Below are 13,729 nucleotides of genomic sequence, written 5' to 3' on the forward strand. Positions count from 1 at the left end.
GCTCACACACCGCTACAATGGGTAGGAAGTAGCAGCCACACATGATTAGGCAGCTTCTTCTCCAATACTGGGCAGCTCATGGACATCATTCATAGGCTGGAGGGCCACCTCGTCCAAAAGTAGATCTGTACCCCCTCTACAGAAATACAGCTCTTTTGTAATAAAGAGAGGCACAGTCACCGCAACTACGGTGCGACACAACTCAGATGGCTTCACCACTGTGGTGTGTGGACTCGCATTAAGGGCTGATACATGGATTATGTTTGCATGCAGGGTAAATACCGGCAGCTGTTGCATGTAGCCCACAGATGCTGGGCAGCTTGATTATTACACTGCAGTTTGGACACCCCCTTTCCCAAATCCCAGGGATCAGTCTTAATGGATGCAAATGTCGACACAAGGCATTCCGGTGCAGAAACTGCGCGGTGACAATGTGATGGTAGGTAACCACCCTGACTAGTAGGAGAGACCTGGGCGTGTGGCGGTCCAACCTCACAATCAGACCCTCAGTCCCCTGTGTTACACTAGTTCTGTTGGTCGGTGACCTGTAGCCCACCCATAACTCAAATTCAGGATCAGAGTTCTGCAATATTTCCATACACGTACCCGCAGCACAATTACTGCCCTGCACAATGCTTTTCTTTTCCATTTCAATTATCTGAGCCAACGGTTCTCAAACTCCGTCCTCAGGACCCCACACAGGTCACCCGGCAGGTGCGCGGAATATGAACAGGAAAACGTGAACTGTGTGGGGTCCTAAGGACCGAGTTTGAGAACCTGTCATCTAAACATACAATTCTACCGAAAATAGTTTGTCACTCACTGGGGGGGGGTGGGGGGGTAAGGTGCATCAAACCTCTGAAAAAATATTGCCCATAGCAATAAATCAGCCATGTCATACAGAGGATAAGGGCGAGGTAAAGTGTCTCCACCCCCTACACACAGTGGAGGCAGCCATTTTGTGTTTGGAAATCATGAGAATAAGGCCCGTAGGTTCAATAGGAACCAGAAGCATCACTGAGGCATGAGGTACAGAGTGAACTGTTATAACACCCCTCCCATCATCTATGCATGCCATATCAGGCCAAAATAAGTCCGTCCCAAATACGCCCCAAAACACCCACTTTTAGTTCACCCATTTCCACAAAGGCTCCACCCATTACGATTCAGGACTGTCCTGCTGAAATCTGTACAGTCAGGAGGGGGGAGGGGGTTACCATGACATGAATATTTCCCCAAGGCTCCTCTGTGGACTAGTGGACTATAAGAGAGACCAACAACATCCAACACATGTCACTATGGGGGGGGGGGATGTATCAAGGCTTGGAAAGTGATAAAGCGGAAAGAGATAAAGTACCAGTAAATCGTCTCCCGACGTTTTTCAACCGAATTCCGTAACATGGCACTTAGGAGCTGACTGGCTGGCACTTTATCTCTCTCCAAGGTTTGACACACCTCCCCCCATGCGTTGTATGACATACTCCAGTCAGGCATTAGCAGGCATGCGTGTTAGTGACACTGCCGGGCACACGGTAAGGGTGCGGGTACAGAACATACTGAGCAGCTGCACTGTACACACTGGTTGGACTGCCGGGACGGGAACAGCTCGTGGGTGGTGAACATCTCGCCCTGCTGGTAGGTTGTCCCGTTGTGCTGGCACACCTTGGCTGGAGCGCGTAGTCCGGAGGGAGAGTGCGGCTCTGCAGAAAGGAAACACAGCGGGGCTGGGGTTAGTCAGCGCACAAAACCACCGGCTGACGCAGCGCAGATTGCCTGGCCGGCGGCCCATCCAGAACACAGCGGCAGCTAGGGTTACCACTTCATCCCTTTAATTACACAGGTTCTGTGGCTGGCTGACCTCAAGACTCCATTTTACCCTGTTTTCATCAGCCACAGAACCTGTGTAATTAATGTGGCCAGAATGAAAGGGATGAGGCGGTAACCCTAGCGACAGCCACGTGAGCAGCAGTAATCTCTAGTAGGGTCTGGTGACATCTGTGCAGAGGAATAGGAACGAGCCCTTTTCTTGCTGGGCTCTGTCCAGACAAATGGTCCAAGTATTCCGCCTGTTCTATGGGGGTCATTCCGGGTTGATCGCTAGCTGAAAATGTTCGCTGCGCAGTGATGATGCAAAAAAAGGCACTTCTGCGTATGCGGCGCACTGCGCACGCGCGACGTACTTTCACAACGAACGACGTAGTTTCACACAAGGTCTAGCAAAGCTTTTCAGTCGCACTGCTGGCCGCAGAGTGATTGACATGAAGAGGGCGTTTCTGGGTGTCAACTGACCATTTTCAGGGAGTGTTCGAAAAAACGCAGGCGTGCTAGGAAAAACGCAGGGCTTGTTTGTGACGTCAGAACAGGAATTGGACAGTCTGAAGTCATCGCAAGCGCTGAGTATGTCTGGAGCTACTCTGAAACTGCACAAAATTATTTTGTAGCCGCTCTGCGATCCTTTCGTTCGCACTTCTGCTAAGCTAAAATACACTCCCAGTGGGCGGCGGCATAGCGTTTGCACGGCTGCTAAAAACAGCTAGCGAGCGATCAACTCGGAATGACCCCCTATATACTGTACATAACGTATGTGCTGAGGGTGACAGTGTTATCGCTGACCCTCCCTCTCTCACACTACATCAGTGATGAGACATAGGCCCAGATTTATCAAGCCTTGGAGACAGATAAATTGCACGGTGATAAACGTACCAGCCAATCAGCTCCCAACTGTCATTTACAGGCTGTGGTTGAAAAATGACAGTTAGGAGCTGATTGCTTGGTACTTTATCACCGTGCAATCTATCACTCTCCAACGTGTAATAAATCTGGGCCACTGACTATAATTTAACGCTCATTCACACCGGATCAAATTTTGGCTCTGACATTATATGGTTATGAGCCGCAGATTAGGGACCTCTTCCTATATACATAGTAATATGAGTACCTTATATAGTACTGCTGCTGTAATAATGAGAGGGACCAGGTAATCATTTCTCTAGGTCAAGCCTGGCCAACCTGTGGCTCTCCAGCTGTTGTGAAACTACCCTGCCACAGTTTTGCTACTAGGAAATGCTAAAACTGTGGCAAGGCATTCTGGGATGTGTAGTTTCACAACAGCTGTAGAGCCACAGGTTGGTCAGGCCTGCTCTAGGTATTTTCCAAACTGTGTTTTCTTACCCCATGGTACCCAGTACATTTATTCTGACGCACTCACCGCTGATCAACACAAAATGTGCAAATTAGAAAACCCGGACAACTGTACAGATTTTTATTAACTACAAATCCTAAGCAGAAAATAATGGATTGTAGTAGTTCTCCCTTTTCTTGGGCGAAGCACCTTTATCTGCAATGTTTTCCCATTCATTGCGTCACTGTTTGAGCTTCATCAGGCTGAACGAGGGAGAGTTAAGCAATCTGCAAAGCATTTCACAGGCACCTGATGGTATTTGGGACTGGACTTTATCTCGGTAGCCAGGTCAGAGAGCCGCCTCGGGGTCCAAACACAGCAGTGGCCCCTATCAGTCCTCAGGATCTCAGTAGCCTGCGGCAGGTAACAGGTTGTAGAATCTGCACATATGTGGGCTATCGGGACGTGACCCCGTGACCCCTACGTGGCACTTGCTGTATACAGCTGGAGTAAAAATCTCCCAAAACCTAAATCTCTTGCAGACTGCAGCAGGGTTCCCAAAATATAAAAAAACATGAAAATGCTAATATCCAGTTAGCGAAATATGCCTCAAATATTTGTCTATTGATTGCTTAATTTTTTTCATCTCTGTTTTCACAAGTTCTGCGGACCCTAAAGCTGATATGTACCTCCATGATATTGTGGTACCTTTACTACAGTATGTTGTTTTGGTAGAGAAAATGTTCTTCTATTTTTCTTTCAATCGATACAATTCTTTGTTGTGAATGTTCTCTTATCTTCATGAGGAAGCTCTGGATTGAAAATGCACTAATATATGCTATGGTTAGTTATAGTAATTGTTTTTTCATTTGCAAATAGGAGAACGCTTCAGAGCCGTCTCTTTATGTGCCATTATTATATCCTATTCTGTGCGCGGCAGTGGTGAGAATTCCTGCACAAATCCAGTTGGATTCCACGATGTATGAAAATAAAAGGACGTGAATACTTTTTGTCGGCACAGTATATGCCAGGTGTGCGTCTGAAGCGGACTTACCTACACAACGCGGGCAGCACTGCTGGGGGTCAGTGACTGTGTGGACACAATGAAGGACTGGACACTTTATCCTGTAGCAGCTGACGCTTCCGCCCTAGATAACACAAAGTATATAAATAACGCAAAATATACAATAAACTCTGTCTATACTAAGTATCCATTATATCAGCTACAGTACATGTATAGTGACATCTCTACGCAAAGTCACTCTGTAATAACTCTTTGTACACTAAGACTGTAGCTGCTCTACTCATAACGGGGCAGATCTATAAAGCCTCAGGGTGTATTCTGCATTTTAAATGTGATGCATCCCGCTAATGATCACATGCACATCAGCGGTTATTAACGCCATACACCTGACGATTTAAGCAAAGGGCAGCTCTCCCGATAAGGACTATCCTTCGTGGCCTGGAGAATTCGACTTTATGACCCGGGAGTCCCTCTGCGCAGGTATTGTCTGAAGCATGTCCTGCAGGGTACACTGGGCGGAATCCGACTGGATTTAGGGATGGCCATCGGCGTGTTTTATCATCCATGGTTAAACTGAGGGTGGACATCGATGGTTTCATCCACCAATGGTCATCCCTGTTCTTTCACTGATTGGCCCGCAGGCCGATCACAGCCTGGGGTCAGGACTTCATGGTTGTCAGACGGCGTGGCTATACCCTGTGTCCCAGCACTCGTAGGAAAATTAAAATAAACATCTGATGGTTTTATACCATCGATGGCACAAAACCCTTTGGGTCTTATTTTTTTCCTACGAGTGCTGGGACACAGGGTATAGCCCCGCCCCCTGACAGCCATAAAGTCCTGACCCCAGGCTGTGATTGGCCTGCGGGCCAATCAGTGAAAGATGGCCAATCAGTGTGCCATCGATGGCAAAAGTATTTGACATTGGGCATACACCATCGATGATTTTGAATCATCGATGGTCGATGGTTATCCCTAAGTGGATCCCTCTCTGTGCAAAATGCCAAAAGAAGCACAGGACTCTAAGGGGGAGATTCAAATGTTTGAAAAGTCAGTTGGGAGTCTGTTTTTTCCTATCTAATAGACAGGAAAAAACAGACACCCAACCGACTTTTCAAACATTTGAATCTCTCCCTAAGAGCTATAGCCTATATAATAAAAGGCTGATGTGCTCCTCACCTCTATGGGGGGAATTCAAGTATTATGCCACTATATGGTACCTGACGGAGCAATTCAAGTCTTTCTTCGTACGAGCGCGCAGAGCCGCCTGCACCGACATCACTGTGATGTTGTGCCGTCATTTTGACGGACAGGTAATTAGTATCTGAATAATACTGGAGTATAATACGCCGGCTACAACTTAATGCATAGTACAAGTGAAGCCAATTTTGGGATAAAAACATGACGTCCAAACGAAGGGGTCCGCACAGCTGGCAGAGCGAGGACACCTTTCAGCACGCTCCCCGCAAGAACCCCCCCAGGGTGTGGGCAAGACTGACATCCCCGTCTCATGAACAGGTCCATTCTCCAAACACGACGTCCCAGCCAGCTCCGTCCCCCTCCGTGGGAGAATCCCAGGCCGCCGTCGCCGCTGACAATGGGGCAATGTATGCCTGAAATATTAGCAGGTAATACTCTGCTGAGAATTATTAAGTGAAGGTAATTAATCTGTCTGGGGAGTGGGAGCCAGGTGACGTCAGCTGCGTCTGGGGGAAGGGGGGGTGCTGCTGTCACAGGCAGCCGGCGGCCGTGCCAGTGTCATCTGAACACTTGACGCGGGCCCAGATGTGTAAGCTGTGCGTTACATCTTTATCAATTAGCTGGTAAGTGGCCTGCGCCCTGGGAAACCGCCGCCCGCTCTGGAGCCTATGAAAGAGCCCTTGTTACAGGCGGAGAGACGCGACTGGGGCGCGGGAACAGTGGTCAGGGAAAAGGATTAGTAACAAAAATGTTATAGCTTATAAAAGGACTTAACAACGCGTCACGAAACCCTTCACTGCTGCCGAATAATAGGCCTGTGTGCTGCTGTAACGCAGTCCTCTTTACTGGGACTTAACACTGTCACTGCTGGAGGCATGTCAAGGCATAGTGTGTCCCTAGCAAAAACCAAACGCAGTGTAATTTACTGTACTGCCAGGACGTCTCCCCTCTCCAGACTTCAGCCGCTGCGGTCACAATTTTTGCTTTTTTTTTTTTTTCCAATTCAACTTAAAGCGTAACAAACAATCCTTCACTGCGCTAATGTCAGGGATAAAACTATTCGAAACAACTTAAACGGTAGCGAAAGGCCCTATTACACCTGAAATATGACGGTAAAACGCCAAGAGGTAATAATGCAGCAAAACCGCAGATCTCAGCTGCGACGTAGCCTCATGAAATGGCGTACACTGGGCCTAATTCAGATGTGGTTGGACATGCAGCTAATACGCCGAACAGTCTGCTGTCGTTTGGGGGGCGGCGACGGCCTCCGTTCCCTAAAACGCTGTGTGAGAGCGACAAAGTCAGGATCTCCATCAGAAGACGGAGGTTTCCTGGCGGCCTCTATGTTGGATATGCGGTGCTGGTTTGCATCACGCAGCTGGCTGATGGGTAATGCGGCCAGCCACGCTGTCACAGATGATCCGATCCTGCGTCATAGGACCCAGCGCAAGCAAGAGGCGTGATCTTTCCGTCTGCATTACCATGAACATTCCCGCTGCGAGTCTCCTGTTCCGCCACCTCCCGAAGGTTCTCTATTTTACCCAGCTGGTGGCTGTGGCTGGTGGCTGTGGCGGCCAATGCAAGACTCTGATCTCATTGTCATATTCATGGTACCAGGAGATGACATGCCGCGCTGGAAGTGGGAACAGAGGACGGGAAGACTGCGGCCATGAAGGGATGTGTCTGGTCAGCAACAATAACCAGAGGCGGCATTTACACAATGCTCAGTTACAGCAGTACTTGGCGAGGGCGCCTGTACCACACTTCTGTAAGGGCGTCCGTAGCGCCACATTGGCGAGGGGATGTCACATCCATGGACAGACTGACAACCGCCACACTTACCTCAGAACAGGTGCAGCGGATGCAGTACACGAGACCCTGAGGCTCCAGGTAAGGGTGCCAGCTCTCTCCTGCTCCATACTTCTTCCCATGGAATATGCAGAACATGTCCGGACCTGGAAGCAGAGAGCAGACGCGTAACGCTAGAGGATGTCATGTGATAAATGGGAACAGTTTGAGCATATACATACGGGGTGAGGAGCACGGTGTGACAGATGCTCCACCACAGGTAGCAATTCTACAATAGTACTCTTGTCTCAAAGGAAATGGTACAAAATCCCAGATCAAGCACACGGCGTGGCATGAGGCATGGTGCGGCTCACTCATGTCAGACCTCCGCCTTGTTTACAAATGATATATGTAGACATTGGACACTGCACCCCCAACATGACCTGACCGCTGGACATGACCATAATACATCTATTACACCATATACAGACATAGGACACTACACCCCAACATGACCTGACCACTGGCCATGACCATAATACATCTATTACACCCTATACAGACATAGGACACTACACCCCCAACATGACCTGACCACTGACCATGACCATAATACATCTATTACACCCTATACAGACATAGGACACTACATCCCCAACATGACCTGACCGCTGGACATGACCATAATACATCTATTACACCCTATACAGATATAGGACACTACACCCCCAACATGACCTGACCACTGACCATGACGATAATACATCTATTACACCCTATACAGACATAGGACACTACACCCCCAACATGACCTGACCACTGACCATGACCATAATACATCTATTACACCCTATACAGACATAGGACACTACACCCCCAACATGACCTGACCACTGACCATGACCATAATACATCTATTACACCCTATACAGACATAGGACACTACATCCCCAACATGACCTGACCGCTGGAAATGACCATAATACATCTATTACACCCTATACAGACATAGGACACTACACCCCCAACATGACCTGACCACTGACCATGCCCATAATACATCTATTACACCCTATACAGACATAGGACACTACACCCCAACATGACCTGACCACTGGACATGACCATAATACATCTATTACACCCTATACAGACATAGGACACTACACCCCCAACATGACCTGACCACTGACCATGACGATAATACATCTATTACACCCTATACAGACATAGGACACTACACCCCCAACATGACCTGACCACTGACCATGACCATAATACATCTATTACACCCTATACAGACATAGGACACTACACCCCAACATGACCTGACCACTGACCATGACCATAATACATCTATTACACCCTATACAGACATAGGACACTACATCCCCAACATGACCTGACCGCTGGACATGACCATAATACATCTATTACACCCTATACAGATATAGGACACTACACCCCCAACATGACCTGACCACTGACCATGACGATAATACATCTATTACACCCTATACAGACATAGGACACTACACCCCCAACATGACCTGACCACTGACCATGACCATAATACATCTATTACACCCTATACAGACATAGGACACTACACCCGAACATGACCTGACCACTGACCATGACCATAATAAATCTATTACACCGTATACAGACATAGGACACTACACCCCAACATGACCTGACCGCTGGACATGACCATAATACATCTATTACACCCTATACAGACATAGGACACTACACCCCAACATGACCTGACCGCTGGACATGACCATAATACATCTACTACACCCTATACAGACATAGGACACTACATCCCCAACATGACCTGACCACTGGACATGACCATAATACATCTATTACACCCTATACAGACATAGGACACTACACCCCCAACATGACCTGACCACTGACCATGACCATAATACATCTATTACACCCTATACAGACATAGGACACTACATCCCCAACATGACCTGACCGCTGGAAATGACCATAATACATCTATTACACCCTATACAGACATAGGACACTACACCCCCAACATGACCTGACCACTGACCATGCCCATAATACATCTATTACACCCTATACAGACATAGGACACTACACCCCAACATGACCTGACCACTGGACATGACCATAATACATCTATTACACCCTATACAGACATAGGACACTACACCCCCAACATGACCTGACCACTGACCATGACCATAATACATCTATTACACCCTATACAGACATAGGACACTACACCCCAACATGACCTGACCACTGACCATGACCATAATACATCTATTACACCGTATACAGACATAGGACACTACACCCCAACATGACATGACCGCTGGACATGACCATAATACATCTATTACACCCTATACAGACATAGGACACTACACCCCAACATGACCTGACCGCTGCACATGACCATAATACATCTATTACACCCTATACAGACATAGGACACTACACCCCAACATGACTTGACCGCTGGCCATGACCATAATACATCTATTACACCCTATACAGACATAGGACACTACACCCCCAACATGACCTGATCACTGGCCATGACCATAATACATCTATTACACCCTATACAGACACAGGACACTACACCCCAACATGACCTGACCACTGACCATGACCATAATACATCTATTACACCGTATACAGACATAGGACACTACACCCCCAACATGACCTGACCACTGTACATGATCATAATACATCTATTACACCCTATACAGACATAGGACACTACACCCCCAACATGAGCTGACCACTGGCCATGACCATAATACATCTATTACACCCTATACAGACATAGGTGACTACGCCCCAACATAACCTGACCGCTGGACATGACCATAATACATCTATTACACCCTATACAGACATAGGACACTACACCCCAACATGACCTGACCACTGACCATGACCATAATACATCTATTACACCGTATACAGACATAGGACACTACACCCCCAACATGACCTGACCGCTGGACATGACCATAATACATCTATTACACCCTATACAGACATAGGACACTACACCCCAACATGACCTGACCACTGACCATGACCATAATACATCTATTACACACTATACAGACAGGACACTACACCCCCAACATGACCTGACCACTGACCATGACCATAATACATCTATTACACACTATACAGACAGGACACTACACCCCCAACATGACCTGACCATGACCATAATACATCTATTACACCCTATACAGACATAGGACACTACACCCCCAACATGACCTGACCGCTGGACATGACCATAATACATCTATTACACCCTATACAGACATAGGACACTACACCCCCAACATAACCTGATCACTGGCCATGACCATAATACATCTATTACACCCTATACAGACATAGGACACTACACCCCAACATGACCTGACCACTGACCATGACCATAATACATCTATTACACCGTATACAGACATAGGACACTACACCCCCAACATGACCTGACCGCTGGACATGACCATAATACATCTATTACACCCTATACAGACATAGGACACTACACCCCAACATGACCTGACCGCTGGCCATGACCATAATACATCTATTACACCCTATACAGACATAGGACACTACACCCCCAACATGACCTGATCACTGGCCATGACCATAATACATCTATTACACCCTATACAGACATAGGACACTACACCCCCAACATGACCTGACCGCTGGACATGACCATAATACATCTATTACACCCTATACAGACATAGGACACTACACCCCAACATGACCTGACCACTGACCATGCCCATAATACATCTATTACACCCTATACAGACACAGGATACTACACCCCCAACCACTGGCCGTGACCATTATACATCTATTACACCCTATACAGACACAGGAGACTACACCCCAACATGACCTGACCACTGGCCATGACCATAATACATCTATTACACCCTATACAGACATAGGACGCTACACCTCCAACATGACCTGACCACTAGCCATGACCATAATACATCTATTACACCCTATACAGACATTATATACTACACCCCAACATGACCTGATCACTGGACGTGTCCATAATACATCTATTACACCCTATACGGACACAGGACACTACACCCCCAACATGACCTGACCACTGGACATGACCATAATACATCAATTACACCCTATACAGACATAGGACACGATAGCCCCAACATGACCTGACCACTGGCCATGACCATAATACATCATTTACACCCTATACAGACATAGGACACTATTCCCCTACATGACCTGACCACTGGATATGACCATAATACATCTATTACACCCTATACAGACATAGGACACTACACCCCAACATGACCTGACCGCTGGACATGACTATAATACATCTATTACACTCTATACAGACACAGGATACTACACCCCCAACATGACCTGACCACTGGCCATGCCCATAATACATCTATTACACCCTATACAGACACAGGATACTACACCCCCAACCACTGGCCGTGACCATAATACATCTATTACACCCTATACAGACACAGGAGACTACACCCCAACATGACCTGACCACTGGCCATGACCATAATACATCTATTACACCCTATACAGACATAGGAAACTACACCACCAACATGAGCTGACCTCTGGCCATGACCATAATACATCTATTACACCCTATACAGACACAGGACACTACACCTCAACATAACCTGACCTCTGGCCGTGACCATAATACATCTATTACACCCTATACAGACACAGGATACTACACCCCCAACATGACCATAATACATCTATTACACTCTATACAGACATAGGACACTGCACCTCCAACATGACCATAATACATCTATTACACCCTATACAGACACAGGACACTACACCCCCAACATGGCCTGACCACTGGCCATGACCATCATACACCTATTACACCCTATACAGACATAGGACACTACACCCCAACATGACCTGACCACTGGCCATGACCATAATACATCTATTACACCCTATACAGACATAGGACACTACACCCCAACATGACCTGACCGCTGGACATGACCATAATACATCTATTACACCCTATACAGACATAGGACACTACACCCCAACATGACCTGACCACTGGCCATGACCATAATACATCTATTACACCCTATACAGACATAGGACACTACACCCCAACATGACCTGACCACTGGCCATGACCATAATACATCTATTACACCCTATACAGACATAGGACACTACACCCCAACATGACCTGACCGCTGGACATGGCCATAATACATCTATTACACCCTATACAGACATAGGATACTACATCCCCAACATGCTGACCACAGGCCGTGACCATAATACATCTATTACACCCTATACAGACATAGGACACTACACCACAACATGACCTGACCACTGGCCATGACCATAATACATCTATTACACCCTATACAGACATAGCACACTACACCCCCAACATGACCTGACCACTGGCCGTGACCATAATACATCTATTACACCCTATACAGACATAGGACACTACACCCCAAGATGACCTGACCACTGGACATGACCATAATACATCTATTACACCCGATACAGACATAGGAAACTACACCCCAACATGACCTGAACACTGGACATGACCATAATAATAAGATTTTATTTACAGGTAAATCTATTTCTCGTAGTCCGTAGTGGATGCTGGGGACTCCGTAAGGACCATGGGGAATAGACGGGCTCCGCAGGAGACATGGGCGCTTTAAGAAAGAATTTAGATTCTGGTGTGCTCTGGCTCCTCCCTCTATGTCCCTCCTCCAGACCTCAGTTAAAGAAACTGTGCCCGGAAGAGCTGACAGTACAAGGAAAGGATTTTGGGAATCCAGGGTAAGACTCATACCAGCCACACCAGTCACACCGTATAACTTGTGATAAACTTACCCAATCAACAGTATGAACAATCACAGAGCATTAGATAAACTCTGATGCAACTATAACATAACCCTTATTTAAGCAATAACTATATACAAGCATTGCAGAAGAAGTCCGCACTTGGGACGGGCGCCCAGCATCCACTACGGACTACGAGAAATAGATTTGCCGGTAAGTAAAATCTTATTTTCTCTAACGTCCTAGTGGATGCTGGGGACTCCGTAAGGACCGTGGGGATTATACCAAAGCTCCCAAACGGGCGGGAGAGTGCGGATGACTCTGCAGCACCAAATGAGCAAACACAAGGTCCTCCTCAGCCAGGGTATCAAACTTGTAGAACCTTGCAAAGGTGTTTGAACCTGACCAAGTAGCCGCTCGGCAAAGCTGTACTGCCGAGACCCCTCGGGCAGCCGCCCAAGAAGAGCCCACCTTCCTTGTGGAATGGGCCTTAACTGATTTAGGCAGCGGCAACCCAGCCGCAGAATGAGCCTGCTGAATCGTGTTACAGATCCAGCGAGCAATAGTTTGCTTTGAAGCAGGCGCCCCAAGCTTGTTGGAAGCATACATGATAAACAAAGATTCTGTTTTCCTGACCTTAGCCGTTCTGGCTACATAAACCTTCA

General features: G+C 47.2%; 1 protein-coding gene across 1 annotated transcript in view; it reads right to left on the bottom strand.

Annotated features, from left to right (window-relative positions):
- Nucleotides 1-13,729, bottom strand: part of CHRDL2 (chordin like 2) — a 160,299-nt gene that overhangs the window by 56,570 nt on the left and 90,000 nt on the right. The window contains exons 2-4 of the mRNA XM_063950930.1: nt 7,188-7,300; nt 4,176-4,269; nt 1,558-1,700 (exon numbers count right to left, since the gene is read on the bottom strand). Of these exons, the coding sequence (XP_063807000.1) occupies nt 1,558-1,700; nt 4,176-4,269; nt 7,188-7,300 (350 nt within the window). The remainder of the gene's footprint in view (nt 1-1,557; nt 1,701-4,175; nt 4,270-7,187; nt 7,301-13,729) is intronic.

The sequence above is a fragment of the Pseudophryne corroboree genome, chromosome 2 (genome assembly GCF_028390025.1).
Source record: "Pseudophryne corroboree isolate aPseCor3 chromosome 2, aPseCor3.hap2, whole genome shotgun sequence".
NCBI classification, from domain to species: domain Eukaryota; kingdom Metazoa; phylum Chordata; class Amphibia; order Anura; family Myobatrachidae; genus Pseudophryne; species Pseudophryne corroboree.